This window comes from Myxine glutinosa, chromosome 14 (assembly GCF_964187855.1).
Source record: "Myxine glutinosa chromosome 14, kmMyxGlut1.1, whole genome shotgun sequence".
Classification (NCBI taxonomy): Eukaryota; Metazoa; Chordata; class Myxini; order Myxiniformes; family Myxinidae; genus Myxine; species Myxine glutinosa.
The window spans coordinates 19,952,535-19,973,966 of NC_136274.1; the positions used below are offsets into that span (position 1 = coordinate 19,952,535).

General features: G+C 47.6%; 1 protein-coding gene across 2 annotated transcripts in view; it reads right to left on the minus strand.

Moving 5' to 3' along the window:
- LOC137439469 (phospholipid-transporting ATPase IA-like) overlaps positions 1–21,432 on the minus strand; it is a 238,304-nt gene that overhangs the window by 151,835 nt on the left and 65,037 nt on the right. For both annotated transcript variants that reach the window (XM_078768165.1, XM_068135239.2), the window contains 5 exons: positions 12,915–13,014; positions 10,461–10,559; positions 10,281–10,326; positions 10,135–10,175; positions 9,007–9,080 (listed from right to left, as the gene is read on the minus strand). In XM_078768165.1, the coding sequence (XP_078624291.1) occupies positions 9,007–9,080; positions 10,135–10,175; positions 10,281–10,326; positions 10,461–10,559; positions 12,915–13,014 (360 nt within the window). The remainder of the gene's footprint in view (positions 1–9,006; positions 9,081–10,134; positions 10,176–10,280; positions 10,327–10,460; positions 10,560–12,914; positions 13,015–21,432) is intronic.

The window sequence follows — 21,432 nt, forward strand, 5'->3', positions numbered from 1 at the left end:
ATATCTCGGCATTTTCCCGTCTGTTATTTCAGGCGGTGTATGACTGACCATGCCGGAATTTAAAAAAAATATATCTCGGCAATTTCCCGTATGTGGCGACACGTGAACGAAGCTATGCTCCTCTCTCCACATTATTGTGACGACGTATAAATTAAATATTTCATCGTGACGATTGTCATCAAATGGACGAATTTTTAATATATCTCGGCATTTTCCCGTCTGTTATTTCGGGCGGTGTATGACTGACCATGCCGCGATTTAAACAAAATATATATATATCTCGGCATTTTCCCGTCTGTTATTTCGGGCGGTGTATGACTGACCATGCCGCGATTTAAAAAAGAAAAATCTCAATGGACTTGAAGTTACAGGCCTTTGAGAATTCATTTCGTTCTATAAAGGGCAACTTTCATCGGATTTTCTTCCCGTTTTTTTTCAACCGAGTCTAAAACTATGTTAGCGACTGTGAAAAATGAAATGATATATCGAATTTGATTTGAAATAAAACTGTGTGAGAGAGGAAGACACCACGGGCCTACAAAACAGGCCTCAAAGCTATGCGAGTGAATAAAATGGTGGATATTTGTTTATATGAGGCCTCTCCCAGAATGGGTGGAGCTATGGTTCCCAGAATGGGTGGAGCTTTGAGGTTTTGTCTTCTCTGCAAGAACAAGAAGAACAAGAAGAAGAACAAGAAGAACAACAACAACAGCAGAGCGCACTCTATGACCAGCGTCTGCGACGCAGCTAATAAGGTTTAAAAACATTGTGAGGTTATTTGTGTTCATATATATTACTAGTGGGTGGGCTTGGGATCCTAAGGTCCTGAGTTTGAATCCCGCTCAGCTGTTGAATTAATACCAGGTGGGGTTGACTCAGCCTGTCATCCTTCCGAGGTCGGTGAAATGAGTACCAGGGTACTGGGTCCTCTTTCAAGGAGTTTGGTGGCAAGATTTGCACCCCAGCCGCTGTAAAAACACCTCATTCCGTAGCACACACAGTGGTGTGTGTCGGGATGGTGCTGAGGATTCGTCCAAGGACGCAGGGACGTGCTGATCCAGCGTACACTCCCATATATATTGTTGTGGATTTGAGAATTGTTGTTTTTTTGTATTGTTGTAAGGGTAATGAATTGTTGTAAATATCACCCTCCGTGTTGTGCGTAAAGGTCAAAGGTCGTCCTCCTAGTTACTCCATATGCATACACGTAGCCAATCATATACCCTTTTAAGTAGTTATCTCCTTATTCTATGTAGTTGAAGGCTCTGTTCCCACTAGTTGACACTGCATTGCACCAGATGACATAAGGTAGCTCCCTTCCATTCCCAAAGCCCCCATTCCCAAAGCCTCCGCTGCCAACTGCATCGGGCGGTTTTCAGCATTTGCCGCCATTGGCCATGTGCTCCGTCTCGGGGAAGAAGGGCGTTGCCCTCCACTCGTCATGAGAAGGTGGAGCCCAGCGAGCCCCCCACCAGCCAATCAGGGTTGGTGAGACACCATCACGGGCGTGGCGCGGCTTGATTGCGACGCGCCTTATAAAAGGGTGTGGGGAAGGATTTCAAAAGAGATGCGTCAGAGAGCGAGCCCGTCACGCAACGCCCCCACAAGAGAGATGAGCTTTGACTCCACCACGCAGCTTTGAATCCACCACGCAGCTTTGAATCCACCACGCAGTTTGGGAACCATCGCAGCTTTGAACGACCGCAGCTTCGGGGCTTTGACGGCAGTTTCGACCATGGCCGCGAAGGAACGGCGGCTGCTGAACGCGCCGATCGAGAAAGGGCGGCGGCTGCTCATTCCCGGCCAGACCGTGCTCCGGTTCCAGTTGAACCTTCCTCTCCCTCCAGCCATCCACCTCCTGCCATTCCTGTCATCATCCCCCTGTGTAAGTGTGCTTGTAGTCTGTCTTTTGTCTTGTCCCTGGGTTTAAGTAAGACTGCAATAGGTAAGCTAGTGTTGCACTGTGTCCTTCTGGTTCTTCCATCCTTCTGTATTTATTTTATTATCCTTCCTTCTCCTTGGTTTCTTTAATTGTGTACATATTAGTAATAAATCATATTTGTATTTCCTACCTTTGTCTTTCTTTCCTTTACATCCGTTTCGTCCTTGTCTTTTCCCTCATTGAATACCTGTGGCACGATTTGGCCAACGTTAAGGATCGGGTCAGTGCTTGTTAATAGTTCGTGCCGCGGTTGCTAAACCGCTCGGCAATTACCATCTGTCCGCGGACGCGAATGGGATTGCGCACCTGCCTTTCCGGAGGTAGCTGTGCAGCGTCAGGGACCACGTCGGCCAGTCATAGACGAGGGGATTAATCCCCCCTCGATAAGGGGAACAGAGGCCGACGTTGGCGTTCCGTAACATTTCGATGCCGGACTTGGTGCGGACGCCCGATCGGCATAGCGCGGCACAGCGCAGAGCTCCCGTCCTCAAGTGATCCCTCAACCTAAGCCTCCGAGTAGCCGGATTACAGGCGCACGCCACCACGCACAGTGTTGTCTTGTCTTGTCACTGAACTACTTTCTCAAACTTTTGTGAAATCGTACCAAACTCTGGTATGCACATATCTCTCCCGTCTGTATGTCCTAAGGGTAATTTTCTTTGAAAACATTTCCAATTTTCTTTTTTTTGGGAATTTTTTTCGGGAATTTTTTTTTTTTCAACTTAACTATTCAACTTCAATTGTTTATAAAATGTGATATTACGTATATTACAAATACATTTGTGCAAAATAATTGTTTGAATTATGATTGGTGTAAACCATGACAAAATGGCAACTCGGGTACAGTCATTTATCTATACTAGGTGCCTAGGGCATGCCCGTACGTGGGTGCAATGCCCGTACGTGGGTACGTGGGTACGTGGGTGCGAGTACGGTGACAATCCCCCCCCTCTATTTACATGAAATGGTTTGGTTCATGAAATGTTTTGGTCCATTCGCAACGCCAAAGCGAACGGCGAACGCTTTACATGAAATGGTTTGGTCCATGAAATGTTTTGGTCCATTCGCAACGCCAAAGCGAACGGCGAACGGCTTGCGAGTACAGTGACAATCCCCCCCCTCTATTTACATGAAATGGTTTTAATTAGTTTTAAAACATAGTTTAACGCCAACATAGCGGCAACATAGTTTGCCAACGTGAAATAAATGAATACGCTCTCAAATGTGCCGTCCGAGGCAGAGTGTGTTCGCCACGTTCGGCACACGCGATAGCTCGCTGCTCTCTGATTGGTTGAATCGTTTTTTGGACATAGCTCGGTAAGTAATTGTCCGATTAATATGAAACCTTGAAAAGGCACATCCTCGGGTCCCCAGCAATATACCTGGCAAGTTTAAAGTATATCGGACCCGTGGTTGTCGAGAAACAGCGGTCACAGACAAACAAACACACACACAGACACACACACACACACACAGACACACACACACACACACAGAGATTGCTGGAATTATAGATAGATATCTACACATCTGGGCAGTGTCTGTGTTGTCACTTAACGACTCCCTCAAACTTTTGTTTCTGTGGTTGTGAAGTGTTTTTAATGACGTTGTGGTGGTTTTGAATCGGTGGTGAGGTATTTTGAATTATGTGGTGGTGAGGTGTTTTGAATTACGTGGTGGTGATGTATTTATAATTACGTGGTGGTGAGGTGTTTTTAAATGACGTGGTGGTGAGGTGTTTTGAATTACGTGGTGGTGAGGTGTTTTGAATTATATGGTGGTGAGGTATTTATAATTACGTGGTGGTGAGGTGTTTTTAATTATGTGGTGGCGAGGTGTTTTTATTGCGTGTTTTATGGCTGTGAGGTGTTTTTAATGTCGTGGTGGTGAGGTGTTTTGAATTACTTGGTGGTGAGGTGTTTTGAATTATGTGGTGGTGAGGTGTAATCGTCCCAAACTTCCAGTCTGCACCTATCCCTCCCCTATGTATGTGCTGAGGGGTTCTTTCTTGAAAAAAAAACATTCAACCTAAATCTTCAACCTAAATTGCCTATAAAAATGTAATATCACAAACACAACAAATACATTTGTGCAAAATAATTGTTTGTATTATGATTGGTGTAAATCATGACAACACAGCAACTTAGGTGCAGTCATTATCCTCAGCTAAAATAAGCCCGTTCCTCAGTAACGACGCGAGCCGAGCCAAGCTAGTATATATATATATATATATATATATATATATATATATATATATATATATATATATATATATATATATATATATATATATATATATATATATATATATGTATATATATATATATTCATATATTCATTCATTCATTCATTCACACCTGTTCCCTACAGGAGTGGCAGGAAGGGTCATTCCTCTCTGGGATATATAGATTACAGTAGATCTAGGATCGGGCCTCAAGAACATTGGGGGGTTGGGGAGGGTGGGGGGAGGGGAGGAGTTGTGTTCATTTACCAAGTTTCTTGTGGAGTACTCGCCAAGTGGTTCAAACATTCGAGCAAGCACTCTATTCAAAACCATTAATAAGGAACGGCTGGCTTGGCAAGTGCTATCTCGCTGCTTGGTAACTGAACAAACACTGGGTTTCCTCCCTTTCAGTTTCGTGTTAAACAGCAGGAGCGACTGTTTCAAAAGGTAATCGAAAATATTTGTTTCCAGAAGGGGACAACAAGGCCCCTCTTCCAGTCAGTTGGGATGATGCCTGTGTTTAAACAGCACAGAATTGCATGTAGCGACACAAGTACAGCATTTCCACCAGCCTTGAGAAGCTCAGCATGAACTAGAAAGAACCACCTTTAGAGGCCATTTTTCCCTGCAGAGCAGGGGTTTGCCTTTTTCGGGCACCTTGGTCCCCTTTTTGAAGCAATGTTTTATGGCCGGATGCCCTTCCTGCCGCCTACCCTGTTAGTCGTCTTTTTCAACACAAAATCCTGTTCTTCCGCTCTTTCACTCCCTCTCTCTGTTCTCTTCACCCTCTCTTTTGCTCAAGGTCATCTGCCATCTGCTTGGAAATCTGCCAACATCACCGCTTTGCACAAAAAAGGTGCAAAAACAGATCCCAGCAACTACAGACCAATCAGCCTTCTCCCAATTATCAGCAAAGTCATGGAATCCATCATTGCTTCAGATATGAAATCTTTCCTCTTCTCCAATGGCTTGATCTCTGATCATCAATTTGGTTTCAGACCTGGTCACTCTACTCTGGACATGCTGCTTCTGCTTTCTCAACAATGGATGGAGGTCCTCAATGCCAAACAGGAAATTAGAGCTGTCTCCCTTGACATATCACGTGCCTTCGATACGGTCTGGCACCCCGCTCTGCTCACCAAACTCTCCTCTTTTGGTATCCATGGAAATCTCCACGCATGGCTGGCGGACTTCCTCTCTAGTCGTAGTCAACGTGTGGCCCTGAATGGGTTTCTCTCATCTCCTCTTCCTGTTCAGGCTGGAGTTCCCCAAGGCAGTGTTCTGGGCCCTGTGCTTTTTCTGGTCTTCATCAATGATCTCTCTGACTCTCTTGAAAATCCTCTCTATCTCTTTGCTGATGACTCTACTCTCTGTCGCTCCATTCTTCATCCCTCAGATCAGCAGTCTGCAGCCTCCTCACTCTCTGCAGACCTGGACAAAATCACAGACTGGGCATACAAGTGGAACATGTATTTCAATCCTGACAAATCTCACACTCTTACGATGTCTCTCCGAAAAGACCGACTGGACAACCCTCCCATCCACTTTCTGAATAATCCTCTCCAAGAAGTTCTGTCACTCAAGCTGTTGGGTCTCACTATCTGCCATGATCTTTCCTGGGAAAACCACATTTCAAATCTGGCCTCCAAAGTCAGTCGCCGACTGGGCATCCTCCGTCGTGCGAAGTCCTTCCTTGGCACACCTGAGCTCCTCACCACATACAAGGCTTTCATCCGCAGCTCAATGGAATACTGCTCTCCCCTCTGGGCTGGTGCACCTGCCTCACACCTAGCTCGTCTTCACGCTGTTGAAACCAAAGCATTCAGAATCATTGGAATCTCCCACGATGAAGCTAACTCCAAGGGCCTCTCACTCACTCACCGCAGGCAGGTTGGTCGTCTTTCCGTCTTCTACCAACTCCTCTCTGGCCTTGCCCCCCCAGCTCTCTCTGGGCTCTGTCCAGCAAATATTCCTACAGGTCGCACAAGATCTGCCTGCAACCCTCTTATGGTCAAACTGCCAAAATCAAGACTCTCTGCTCACCTTCACTCCTTCATTCCTCTTTTCTCCCGCCTCTGGAACAAACTCCCTCACTCTCTTCAATCCCACTCCACCCTCCAGGTCTTTAAAACAGCTGTTCACCACCATCTCTTATCTTCCCCCATCCAAAACATTGATCTTTTCTATCCCTGTTAATTTCACCCCAATTCCACTTTTTTGAAATACCAACTTCTGTCCTGGAAGTCCTTGGTGTCCTTGTGTTTGATACTTCTGCCACCCCCCTCCCCCCAAGCCCTCTCCCTCCCACACATCTCCCTGCTCTTAAATGTTGTGTGCCCTCAAGTGTTTGTGTGCTTCCCCTTCTCTTGTCTTCCGCTCCCTCTTTTTATATATTTTGTTTGTCTGGTTGATTTGTATATGAAGTAAATGTCAGCTCTTTCACGAGCCTCGATTCAGTATACAAAAAAAAACAAAACAAAAAAACAGGGAATTACCAGTGAACTGGTACTCAATTTGCCGACGTCGGCAGGAATGACAGGCTGAGTCAACCCCCCTGGCGTTAAATTCAGCGATCGACCGGGATTCGAACCCAGGATTCTAGGATCCTAAGCTGGCACCCTAACCACTAAGCCAACACCAGGCTCAGCATGGCTCAGCATGGAGAAGCTCAGCATGGATGCCACAATTCCCAGGAGCTTTGCCCCCTTTCAGCCTGTTCACTGTCGCCTGTGTTTCCACAAGTGAAGGCGGTTCACAGTTAATTGGGGGGTCAGCATTTGGGATAGCAACACCTCTGACATCCAACTCAACAGCCGGTGCGTCAGCCTGGTACAACCTCTCAAAGTAACTGGACCAGCGGGCCTTCACCTCAGACTTCTCTGCTAAGAGGCCACCACCCCCTGCTCTCGCTGCAGTACACTTAGGGACAAGCTTAGAGGAACGCATTGCATGGATTCCTCTGTAAGCAGGATAAGAATCACATGTCCACAAGTGATGCTCTACCCTTTCACAGATTCCTCGCACATAGGCCTCCTTGTCCGCCATCAGCGAGTATACAGTTTTTACGCCTCAGCTCCTGGAACAGTTGAAGTCTGCCTTCGAGCCTGGCCCTGTGACTCTGGTCAATGGTATCAAGGGTCTCCTGAGAGACAAAGTTCTTCTTCGCCTGAAGGTCGGTTCCAAGACAGCCACCGGCAATATCAAGGATGGTGGTCTTGAAGGCACTCCACAACTCCTCAGGATCCCCCTAAGTATCCAGACCCGCCCCCCTCCCCCAAGACCCCACTCAACCTGCTCACAATCTCCTCAGCTACCCTCTCCTCCTTGGGCTTGCCCACATCCAGCCAAGGCTAGGGTGGTAGCATTCTCTTGGATTTGAGCTGCAACTTCAGAGTTGCTACAACAAGCCTGTGGTCAGTGTTGCGGAACTGAGCACTCCGGTAGACCCTGCAGTTCCGGAGCATCCGCCATCGACCATAAATGAGCACATGGTCAATCTCCTTCACCACACCACCAGCATTGGAATACCAAGTCCAGCGATGAGGCTGTGGGTGCTGAAATCATGAGTCAGCCACCCTAAGTCCATGACTTATTGCAAAGCCAAGGAACTTGGTGCTATTCTGGTTCACAGTCCCAGGTCCATGGGGACCAACACATGCCTCATAACCATCCATGTCAGTGCCAGTTGATGCATTGAAATCCCCCAAGACTAGAAGAGTATCTCTCCTGGGGCACTGATCAACCACAGACTCGAGGGTGGTGTAGAATGCCTCCTTCACAGTGAGATCACTTTCCTCAGTCAGAGCATATACAGAGACCAGGGAAATGACACCCAAAGAGTGACAAATCCTCAGTTTCATAATACACTCTTGACCGGTGTTACCTCGACTATCATGGGAGTTAGCTTATTGGACACAGCTATAGCAACTCCCTGGGCATGGTAAATGTCAAAGCGACCAGACCAGTAGTAGGTGTAACCACCCAACCACCCACTACTATCCGGCCTCTGAACCTCAGAAAGTGCTGCAACACTGATGTTCAAACGCTGGAGCTCAGATGATAGCAGAGACAGGTGATCATCCTCTCTTAGAGTAAGAACGTTCCAGGCATCCACCTGAAGGGACTGCCTCAGATTGACCCAAGGAGACCGTCGACTGGTGGACGACGCCTCAGGACCATCCCGATACACACTTCCACAACCCAACCCAGGAAAGTTACCCCGTGCTTTTCTTCCTATTATTATCAAAGAATGGGGTCCCAAAGGCTTTGTCCCAATCCCATCATCCGATGAGCTGCCCTGCGAAGGGCAGCTGCACAGGAGGTACTCTCACAAAGTGGGTTTTCTTTAGTTGTGTTCATTGTGCGTGTTGCGGAATGACAAGTTTTTATGGTGGCCGGAGTGTGAATCCTGCCACCAATCTCCTAGAAAAAGGTAACCCGACTGCAGGAGGACGTCCGCAGACACAGTTGGGCACTGGATATGGATGGCCGTTGGCTCACAGCGAGCTCCTCCACCCTTTGATAGGCCTTGTTTTAGCCCTGCTGGGTGTCCATATCCAAACACCCCCTGGGAGCGACCAGACCAGGCGGAAAAAAAACTTTTAAAACTTGGTTGGGGTGCTGCCACGAAAACGGCATGATAAGCTATTTATACACATTAACACATTAACATTAACATACACATTAACATTAAAGGAGGAAAACCCTACACACCTCAATACGCAACCCCTTTGTGGGGAAAACCTCCTTGGGTGACCCTTAGTCCTCCTGTTACGTTTGGTTAAGATTGGATACGTAACGACCAAATGTATGAAGAGCCATTTTTACATGATTATCGTACCTAGACGAGAAGAGGATGAGATCTGCAGGGAAGTGCTGTCCATTGCTCACCTTCACCAAGTCTCCAATTGACACCTGTGTGGACCACAATGAGGTCATGGTGGGTTAAATTAATAAAAAAAAGTTGTGCAATTTAAACCCGTTTGCAATTTGTAGGTTTAATGCCTGAAACATCAGCTTGTCATCGCTTCCCATGGCGGTTGGCCTACTCCGATCAACGTCACATTGATTTCATCCATAACTCTTTTGGGACCTTTGTCGCTCTGAGTTGGATGGTCTTGGATTCAATTTGTGGCCTGATCAAATATAACTACAACTGCCATTCTGGTGTGATTCCAAAAGGGAATGTTGTACCTTGGTGTACACCATTCTTTGGAGAAGATGGTAAGCCAGTGATATCTTCTACCTGTGGGCTGGTAGCTCACACACATGGACCCAGGTAATAGATTCATTAAAGGTTAGTTCAGGATAAGATTAGTCCAAACAAGACCGGCACTCAGGGAGCGCATACCTCCATCAGGTTGAACAGTTAACGTTTTGTAACCCACTGATAGGCCGGATCTGGATTCGGACCTGAACCAAAATCTAATGGGCTTGTTCTTGTCTCCCACCCAACTCTTGTACTAAGTTTTGTCATAATCCGTCCATAACTTCTTGAAATATCATGGTATATGTCGTTTTTGGCTCTATCTCTCAATGGTGAAGAATCACTTAAATTCTTCTATCTAGATCCAGATCTTCACCGAGTTCGATCTGTCCTTGTCACAACCCAATCTGTCCAAGTTTCGTCTGTATCCGTCCATAACTTTTTGAGATATCCTGCTCACAGACAGACAAATAGACAGACAAACAGACAGCGGTGAAAACATAACCCACCAACTTCGGTGTTGGAGGTAAAAATGGGATATCGGTGATAGACAAGCATGAGGTAAGTAAATATTGTAAAGGTAAGGTATAAAGTATACAGATGTACAGTAGATACAATGGGCTTTGCAGCTTCTTCCTGTTGTGCAGACAAATAAGAATAATCATTTTCTTCCATTTCAGAAGGTGACAACAACAATTCCTCAATTCAAATATATATATATATATATATCAAAACATGAGTTAATGCGGAAATCAAACTCACCTCTTTCCAGTGAACTGCTACCCACTTTCCATTTTGTAACACTGCCAGCATAAATGTTTGATGAAAATGGATACAGTAATGAAAGAAGTGTCAATCATAAACAACAGGCTAAAAATGACTGAGTATGGGAGAATTGAAGTGCTCACCACAAGTTTTCCGTTGGTTTAGAGTGTTGTCCGCTTTGTGCCTCTTCTGTGGGATACAAGTATGGAAAAGCAATCAAAGTGGGTAGAAGCTACCAAACAAATAAAAACTTGGGACTTATTGTTTTTTGGGGAATTTTCTTATTTTTTTTGGAATTTTTTTTTTCATTTAATAAAACTTACGTAATCTTCAATAAGCTCCTTCACGGCGGCCAGGGACAGGATGCAGATTAATGGCACAAGCGTGGTGTAGCGACCAGTGGGGGAAACATCAGGGATTTGCTGTGGAGGAAGAGCGCAAGCACGAATGTGTCACCTGATGGGCCTAATCGTGCGGAAATCCGTGATGATGCGGCTCCCTGGACTTTCAATCCATCATGATACAAACGAGGTTCTACGGTCACGACCTGCAGTTCACTGGCGTGCTCCAACTCCAGCAACATCTTTCTTACACGGATGCAGTAACAATAATAATGGTAATAATGATAATTAATAATAGATATTTATGAAGCGCACATATGTCAATGAAGACACGCGTGGCCAACAATTTAATTAAATACTGCACATTACACTCTAATTCACAAAACAATCTAATTATCGTCATCATATATATCAAGCTCTTTCTAACGATTAACTGATATTAATGTTCAGTACCTTCCGAGTGTCTAGAAAGCTGAAATTTGGCAGGCTGACGGACATCGAAGCCGGTACACCGGGAAAAATGCCAGAACCGTCGGAAAGTGTCCGTAAATGAAAATTTATGTAAAGAACCGTAAATGCATGTATAAACTAGAACAATGCGACTGTGTCGCCAATATGCCTCCGCATAGTCCCACAGCGGGTAGATGCCATCACTCTGCATATGTCTGTCTCATCCTGGTGGATGGGTATGGGATCATGTTTGTGAAGTTTTGTGTTGATCTGCTCAGGTTCGTTTTTCTATCGAAGATGGCTGCCAAACCACGTGACCTATGACATCATCATTTTCAAACTATATGCAACAGTGCTGTTAGATGATATTTGTAAAATTTTGCATCGATAGGGTGAGCGGTTTCATTTAATATTTTCCTTCAATCCAATGTGGCTGCCAAACCATGTGACCTATGATGTCATAAATTTAATCTTTCAATACAAATGGGTAATAGATCATGTGCAATTTCAGATTTTTAGGATAAGAAATTCGATTAAAACATTTTTGGCTGGTATACCACTTCACCAATGATGTCATCATTATCATGCTTTTGTTCCCCATTGGGAGTACTTGACAATGTGCCAAGTTTCAAATTCATCATTTTCAAACTTAGTCTCTGTTTCCGAAAATGTATCGGTTTCCGAGAAATAATTATTTAATTATTTCTTGTTTAATCCAAGATGGCTGCCATATCACGTAACCTATGACGTCACAATTCTCACAAAAACATTCTGCATGGGTGTCACTCCTACCCTGAAAGTTTTGCCTCAATCGGACATGTGGTTGCTGAGAAAAACGAGGTTTAGCCCGTACGGACGGACGGACGGACGGACGGATAACCAGAAAACATAATGTTTCTGGCGACTTTGTCGGTGGAGGCATAAAAATAGAAACCTCAATCGATATGTAGCATTTGAAAATTGTAATTACTAAAACTGCAAATATGAAATAAAAATATCAATGAAAATTTATGTAAAAACAGTAAACACGTCTGTAAAGTATAAAAAAGAAATATATAATTGATATCTGGCAGCAAGTCGGTGATGCTTGCCAGTAATCATAAAGCTTCTATTTATTATGTGCCGACATACAAAGCATGGTTTGTTATTGCTTACAATGTGTAAACATACCCCACTAGTAAATAATATACAACTGTCTCTTAGTACAAACAGAGGCTCGGTTGGATTTTTCTACATTGCACAGGCACAGGGAAGATTCTTATTGCGTGAAACATGGAGGGATCTTTCTGCAAATTGCTGCACTGCCAATTAAAATCATTTCAGAAAGCAGCTTCAATTGGGAATTGTTGCTTAAGCACATAATTAAAGGTTACCACACCAACTCCATCGTCACCCACACCGATGTAGCGCCAAATGTGCCAATTACAATCACATCTTTTTTACCATGCAGAGGGGGCAGAAACATCAAAACAAAATATTTGACACTATCAACAGGTGTACAAAACACATTTCGTGACAAAAATGCACAACATAATAAATAGGTGTAACAAGAGGTATGCAAAACACATGACATCAACAGGTATGCATAACATATTTCTTCCATAAAACATTTCAAGTTGCTGAACTCGGGTTCCAATGTGCGACATCATATGTGGAATATGAATCGTTACTTACAAAGAAAGGCCCCATCACCATTCATATCGCATTGCCATGAATCTCGGAAATAACCCAACCATTCAGAAAATGTATAAATTTATATCCCAACAGAAATGAAATTCATCTTTTCCTGATAAACCCAAAGGTTGTTTACCAAGATGATATTCCAGATAAATAGGAACGATTCCATTGAGATTGCACATCGTGGTGTATGATTTCTGCGAATACACCATCAAGGCGCCATTCCAATTGTACCCATATTTCCCAGATTTCAACAGCAACTTGAAATACAAAATTAACATCGTAATCTCGGACTTCGTTTGGTCCAACCTGCAGCAAGGCAATGAGAAGGAAGAAGGCATTGGCGGCTTTGCGGAATTGCTCGTACAGAAAGCGTGGTAGAAATGTGAGGAGGTTGTACTTTGCAGTGCTACGGTTTAGGGTTGCGGGGGGGGGGGGGGGTAGGGGGGCGGGGGTGGATGGAGGAGGAAATAAATTTGATGCATTTTCAAATAAAAAAGCATTTTACTGACATCAAAAGAGAACAATGCTTTATCAGCAAGTATGAGGTATAAACTATAAGGACTGTTTCTTTAAGTCTACATTTAAAAACATGACTGAGCTGTTTCCAAAATTAGGTGTACCATTCTAAATCAGTCTGTTCCATAATATATTGCCATCTGTTGGTTGTGTGCATTGTTCCCTTCTATTGCTATCCATTGTTGTTTGTGTGCATTGTCCCCTTCTATTGCTATCCTCTGTTGTTTGTGTGCATTGTTCCCTTCTATTTATATCCGCTGTTGTTTGTGTGCATTGTTCCCTTCTATTGCTATCCGCTGTTGTTTGTGTTCATTGTCCCCTTCTATTGCTATCCATTGTTGTTTATGTGCATTGTCCCCTTCTATTGCTATCCATTGTTGTTTATGTGCATTGTCCCCTTCTATTGCTATCCGCTGTTGTTTGTGTGCATTGTCCCCTTCTATTGCTATCCGCTGTTGTTTGTGTGCATTGTCCCCTTCCATTGCTATCCGCTGTTGCTTGTGTGTATTGTCCCCTTCTATTGATATCCACTGTTGTTTGTGTGCATTGTTCCCTTCTATTGATATCCATTGTTGTTTATGTGCATTGTTCCCTTCTATTGCTATCCATTGTTGTTTATGTGCATTGTTCCCTTCTATTGCTATCCATTGTTGTTTGTGTGGATTGTTCCCTTCTATTGCTATCCATTGTTGTTTATGTGCATTGTTCCCTTCTATTGCTATCCATTGTTGTTTGTGTGGATTGTTCCCTTCTATTGCTATCCATTGTTGTTTATGTGCATTGTTCCCTTCTATTGCTATCCATTGTTGTTTGTGTCCATTGTTCCCTTCTATTGCTATCCATTGTTGTTTGTGTCCATTGTCCCCTTCTATTGCTATCCGCTGTTGTTTGTGTCCATTTGTAGTGAAATTATACCAAGGTGAACCCAGGGTGTGCTCGCTACGGAAGGGGCGTCTATAAGACCCGGGACAACCGGGGCGCGCGGACACTCCAGCGGAACTCACTGTGACATAGTCCTGTAGTTTGAATGGTATGTACGCCCCTAAATGCTGCGCTGACTGTCCTCTCTGTAGGACCATTGTTATATTGAATCAACCATTGCTGCTCATGAAATACTCTGATTTTAATGCCTGTTGCATGCATGTATTCTTACAGGATGTACTACAGATCTAAATGATATTAAACCTACCCAGAGGTCAAGTCGTGTCTGAGTTTGATTTTCACGACATTTAATATCATTTAGATCGCCGGAATGGCTGACCACAAGATGATCGTGGTACCGATTCTCGGAGCCGACCCTCAAGCTGAGGGATCAGCATCGGAGTTCGCTCACTGGCTCAACACGCTGGAGAATTACTTTGCTGCTCACGAAACAGAGCCCACCGCTGCGATAAAGCTGTCCGTGTTACAGTCGAAGGTCTATCACACCGTTTTCCGGAACATTTCTCGATTTGGGACGTACGCTACGGCTCTAGCCGAGCTGAAGCGCCTCTACGTAAAGACACGGAGCGCTGTGCACGGCCGGCATCAACTCTCTCAGCGGCGACAGCAACCATCTGAATCGATCGATCGCTTCGCGCAGGAGTTGCGCTACCTGTTGGCAGACTGCGTGCAGGACGTCCGGACCCACGAGCAAGTGCAGGACGACTTGCTCCGAGATTCATTCATCTCCGGAAATAATTCTGGAGTCTTGCGGCTCCGACTCTTGGAGGTCGCGGATCTGACATTTACAGAAGCACTACGGCTGGCACGCGTATACACAGATGCCCGAGAACAATCGACCACATATGATCACCCACGAGTCGTGGTGGGGACCTCGCAACTCGCGCGACCGGGAAAGGGCTACAGCCGAGGATACGGAGGGGGACCCGACCACTACGGCCGAGTCTCTGGGAGCTCCTGAAGCGGACTCCGCTTCCGGCCTCACTGCTGCCGCCGCTGCCCGGCCACGGCCTGACCGGTATGCAAAATGTTATTTTTGTGGGAATCGGCAGCACCCTCGCTCTGAATGCCCGGCCCGGGAGGCGACATGCCACCTGTGCTCCACCAAGGGCCATTTTGCAAAGGTCTGCAGGAAGGCCGCTCGGGGCACGCGTCCCCGCGCGACCTTGAATTGGCTCATCGCGGAGCCAACGGATCGAGCGCCGGACGGGGCGCCTCACTCGGCTTTGAAGAGCCGCCCTCCTTCTCGCGGGCCTCTGGCTACACGCCCGACCTTGGTGAGATACACCGGGCCGCCGAAACAAATGGCGCGAACGCGACCGGCCACAGCGCGACCGACCTTGACTGGCGTTCGAACGCCTACTTCAAACAAGCGACATGCTCCTGCTTTGGAAACTCCTCTCGAAGTGCGGCAAACGCAGCACGTGACTCGAGCCCCATCTGACGGCGGCTTTTACGAATTACATGCACCCACTTTGGCATATGAATCTGCAGACGGCAGAGATCTTTCTCACGTGACGCGAGCGCCATCTGGCGGCGGCTCTTACGAATTACATGCACCCATTTTGGCATATGAATCTGCAGACGGCAGAGATCTTTCTCACGTGGCTCGAGCGCCATCTGGCGGCTGCTCTTACGACCAACACACACCCACTCTGGCAAATGAAACTGCTGATGAGCCAACTGACTTCAATGCTCCTGCTGAGGCCCAACCTGCCGACGCTGCCCGAAGGATTGCAGCCGGCGTGGGATCCACCCGCGAGGCGCGATCTTCTCGCCCGGCCGGTACTATACCTGCCGGGTCTGCCGGCCTTGCGCAGGCCATCATTCCGCTCACGGTCGCGGGCGTTTTTGCGCAAGCTTTGATTGACACGGGGTCCACGGATAGTTTTATCGATCAGCGACTCGTGCATCAACATGGGTGGTCGGTTCTCGGGACAACCCGCCGGATCTTCATGGCCTCTCAGGGACTTCGGTTGAGCACAAAAGGGGCGTGTCGATTGAAACTTGTGATAAAGGGACGCACGTTCCCGGACGTGTATCTCATGGTATTACCGGCTTTATGCGCTGACGTTCTGTTAGGACTTGATTTCCTTAAGCGGCATGGACGTTTGGAAATAGACTTCGGAGGGCCGGACATGCTCGCTGTGTGCGCCCTCGCTCAAATGGACATGGAGCCACTCTCACTGTTCCCCAACCTGACCACTGATTGTACCCCTGTAGCCGTCAAATCGCGGCGCTACTCTCGCGCGGACGCGCAATTCATTGCGGAAGAAACGGCCCTGCTCTTAAAGGACGGTATCATAGAACACAGTAGGTCACCGTGGCGGGCCCAAGTCTTAGTGGTGCGGAGTGAGGCCCACCGCTGGCGTATGGTAATCGACTATTCGCAGACGATTAATCGTTTTACACAGCTGGATGCCTACCCCTTACCGGGGATGGATGCCCTGGTACACCAGGTGGCCCTGTATTCCGTTTATAGCACTCTCGATCTGCGTAGTGCGTATCATCAAGTCCCCATCTCTAGGGCTGATCGCGTCTTTACAGCCTTTGAATCGGGTCAGCGGTTGTACCAGTTCACGAGACTTCCCTTTGGGGTAACGAACGGCGTCGCTTGTTTTCAGAGTGCTATAGATGACCTCGTTGCGAAGGAGAATTTGACCGATGTCTTTGTCTATCTGGACAATCTTACGGTTTGTGGGTATGACCAGGAGCATCACGACGCTAATCTGAAACGCTTCCTCGAGGTCGCGCGGAAATATTGCTTAACCATGAATGCGGCTAAGTGTCGATACTCTCTACGCACGGTAGACCTTTTGGGGTACACCGTGACCCATGGCTCCGTCTCTCCGGATAAGGAGCGTCTGCGCCCTTTGCTCGATATGGCTCCGCCTAGCGATCGGGCTTCGCTGAAACGCGCTCTAGGGCTGTTCGCCCACTACTCAAAGTGGGTGCAAAATTTCTCCATGAAGCTCCGCCCCCTCGTGGCCTGCGACACTTTCCCCATGGGCCCGGCCGCCCTGGCGGCCTTCGAGGGCATTAAAGTCGACATCGCTGGCGCCGCTGTCGCGACGATTGACGAGAGTGCCTCTTTCGTTTTGGAGAGTGATGCCTCGGATCATGCGATAGCGGCGACTCTCTCCCAAGGAGGCCGCCCTGTGGCTTTCTTCTCGCGGACTCTCACCTCCGCCGAGCGGAGGCATTCGTCTGTCGAAAAGGAAGCGTACGCGATCGTCGAATCAATTTGGCGATGGCGGCCGTATCTGCTTGGGCGGAGTTTCCAAATCGTCACGGACCAACAGAGTGTTGCGTTTATGTACGACACCTTACATGCTCAGCGAATTAAGAATGAGAAAATCACCCGTTGGCGTATCGAACTCGCCGACTTCTGCTACACCATCAAATACCGCCCGGGGAAGGATAACCTGGTCGCTGACGCCTTATCGAGGCCGGCCACTTGCGCGGGGGTTGTAACTTTGGAGGGGCTGCGCACTTTGCACGGCACTATGTGTCATCCCGGGGTAACGCGCTTCGCGCATTTTGTGCGCGAGGGCAATCTGCCGTACTCGATTGAGGACATCCGCCGCATCTGCCGTGATTGCGCGATCTGTGCGGAACTCAAACCGCGTTTTTATAACCCCCCTATGGGGACACTCGTTAGGGCTACTAGACCGTGGGAGCGCTTGGCGATGGACTTCAAAGGGCCGCTGCCAATGTCGAGCAACTCTCGCTATCTGCTCACTATCGTCGATGAGTATTCCCGATTCCCCTTTGCTTACACGTGCGGGGATATGTCGGCTGCCACGGTTATTCGGTGCCTGCAGAATTTGTTTTCTATGTTCGGGTATCCGGCCTACGTGCATACCGATCGGGGTGCGGTGTTCCTGTCCCAGGAGGTGAGGGGCTACTTGCTCCAGCATAATGTCACTTCGAGCTACACCACCCCGTACCGGCCCCAAGCGAATGGACAGATCGAACGCTTTAATGGGATTATATGGCGGGCCGTCATGCTAAGCCTTCGGACCCTCGGCCGAGGCCTCGATAAATGGGCGTGGTCACTACCTGCCACTCTAAACTCGATCCGGGCTCTCCTATGTACTGCCACCAACCAGACTCCTCACGAACGACTGTTCCACCACCCTAGAAGCTCCGGCAGTATCCAATCTTTACCCAGCTGGCTCGCTGAACCGGGGCCCGCCTATCTCAAACGAGCGGTTCGCGCTAGCAAGTACGACCCCCTTGTTGACAAGGTGCAGGTCCTCCAGGCTAATCCCGAGCATGCTCGTGTGTTAACGGCGGATGGCCGCGAGTCTACTGTCTCTGTACGCCATCTCGCCCCATGTGGGGACGACGACAGGGATATCGACGAACCCGTCTATGAGTCTATGGACTCTATCGAAGCTTCCCCTATGGAACTACCACTGTTACTCCCGTCGTCCCCCACTCCCATGCCCGAAGGCGCAGGGGCGCCCCCTCCGACTCCCACCTCCGGCGGCTATTCCGACGCGGGGGACTCCGGGCTTGGGGACGCCGTGCCCGGTAGATTCCGAACACTAACTGGCAGGGAAGTTCGCCGCCCCGACCGCTACGGGTGGACCGACTGACGTGGATTGACGTGACCCATTCGTTTATTGCTGATGCTCGCTTGCAACCTGCCGAGCGGCAGTATAGTTCTAACGGCGGGGAGAATGTAGTGAAATTATACCAAGGTGAACCCAGGGTGTGCTCGCTATGGAAGGGGCGTCTATAAGACCCGGGACAACCGGGGCGCGCGGACACTCCAGCGGAACTCACTGTGACATAGTCCTGTAGTTTGAATGGTATGTACGCCCCTAAATGCTGCGCTGACTGTCCTCTCTGTAGGACCATTGTTATATTGAATCAACCATTGCTGCTCATGAAATACTCTGATTTTAATGCCTGTTGCATGCATGTATTCTTACAGGATGTACTACAGATCTAAATGATATTAAACCTACCCAGAGGTCAAGTCGTGTCTGAGTTTGATTTTCACGACACCATTGTTCCATTATATTGCTATCCATTGTTGTTTGTGTCCATTGCCCCCACTATTGCTATCCATTGTTGTTTGTGTCCATTGTCCCCTTCTATTGCTATGCGCTGTTGTTTGTGTCCATTGTTGCCTTCTATGGCCACGTGCACAGGCCCTCTTCCCCACCAACCCGCTGTGCACTCTGAAGCCACTGCAAATGGCACGAATCCTCAATCTCACCTCATTCTCTCATATCCTCAATGGACGAAGCTCTCTATACAGGAGCTTCAAAGCTCCTTCAAAGTCCCGGGCGGGGCAGCACGGCGCCCACAAGTCCCACTCAACTCCAGAGCCAGACTGCCCAAACGCACATCGAATGGTCCCATCAAAGCTGGGACCATCTCGTCCCATCAAAGCTGCCGTTTTCATGTCAGTCTTTACTGTTTTTGAAACTACTGATTTATTTGATGCAGATGCTGGTCCTCTCCATCCCAGGCGAGAGGGAGGCGGCATGGCCAGCAAGTCATGCCACCTCGATCGCAGCCGCCATGTGTGTGTGTGTGTGTGTGTGTGTGTGTGTGTGTGTGTGTGTGTGTGTGTGTGTGTGTGTGTGTGTGTCTGTTTTGTTGTTGTCTCCATTTGCGGGTTTCAGGATGTGGAACGGAATCCTCCCAGGACCCAAAGTATCCACCTCCGCTTCAGTAAGGGATCACGGTTCATGGAACAAGATGTTCAACTTTTCCAGAGTTTTGTTCCAAAGGCCTTTTTGTTAATCGTCACCAAACACGGATTTGCCTCCAGTTGTAGTTCATATGTGGTAATATTCATTTATGATTCATTTATGGTAAGATGGTTTTTTAATCTCAGTGAGGTTCTTCTTCATCATACCTGTTGCTCCAATTATCACTGGTACAATGTTGATGCTCTTCAGCTTCCAAGATGTCTTGACCTCATTTTTGAGGTCCTGGTATTTGATCATTTTCTTGATTTCTGCTTTGTTTAGGCCAAAATCGCTGGGTACTGATAATGTGTGTGTGTGTGTGTGTGTGTGTGTGTATATATATATATATATATATATATATATATATATATATATATATATATGTGTGTGTGTGTGTGTGTGTGTGTGTGTGTGTGTGTGTGTATATATATATTGTTACGGATCTCGGTCGTCGGCGCTCCCCTTATTAAGGGGGGGTTAATCCCCTTGTCTTTCTATCTGGCCGACCCGCGTCCTTGGAGTTATAACGTTCCTTCCGGTCGGTGGTAATTAGGGTTGTTGGTCGAGTCTTAGTCCAATTATTTAAGTACTACCACCGGCCGTAAAGCAAGGAGATAACTCCCGCTCGAACCACGGATATGATGGAAAATGCCGAGCGGATATCAATCCACGATCCGAGCCGTTAACAAAGTGACTAAACCCGATTCTAAGCGGTTGCGATCGTGCCACGTTTACCCAATGAGAGAAAGGACGGATGTGATCGGATTAGAGGAAACCAAGAAAGAACAAGGCAATTTATTACAAATATACAGAAAGAAGAGCAAACGAAAGAATGTACAGGATAGGAAGAGGAAGAAGCAGAACACAGGGCAGTCTTAAAACAGTCTTATCCTTAATACCCAGGACAAACATACACACTCACACGGGGATTGTAGATGGTAGGGTGGAAGGTCCGGCGATGGGGTCCAGGCTCCGGTCCAGTGGGCGAAACCCGGCAGGCAGCTCCGCATGTAGTTGAACGCGACCGGACAGTTTTATATAGCGGGGGGAAGCTAGTGTCCTGCGTACGTAATATGTGCACACTTGTGCCAAACGCCCTCTCCCCAAAGTCCTCCTTTGATAAAGGTGCGCTCTCCCAATTGTCCAATGCAATGCGCGTTTCCCAGCGAGTCCTTAATGAGCGCTGCCGTATCTCTCCTTAAAGCCAATGCAAAGCGCTCGCTGGCAAGTCCTTTGATCAGCGCACTCTCCCGACCAAGTCCGAGTTCTGCGCACCAATCCTTCTCCGCATAAGTCCTCTTACAACGTGCGCGCCTCCAACAAGTTCTCTCCAACAAGCACGCCTCCGACAAGTTCTCTCCAACAAGCACGCCTCCGACAAGTTCTCTCCAACAAGCGCGCCTCCGACAAGTCCTGTGAAAGGGCTTTGCGCTTGCTTATATAAGCCAACCAAGCGATCGCTCCGCCAGCCCAAAGCCACGCCTGTCGGCGATGTCACTTCAGCCCTGGTTGGCTGGTGAGGGCTTACCGGCTCCGCCTTTGATGGCTGGATGACGTGGCCACACCCTCTTCTTCGCGTTCCGCCCCCTTTTTCCGGGCCTCACCGCGTGGCTTATGGCGGCGTTTGGATGGAAGCCCAGCGAGGCTGCGAA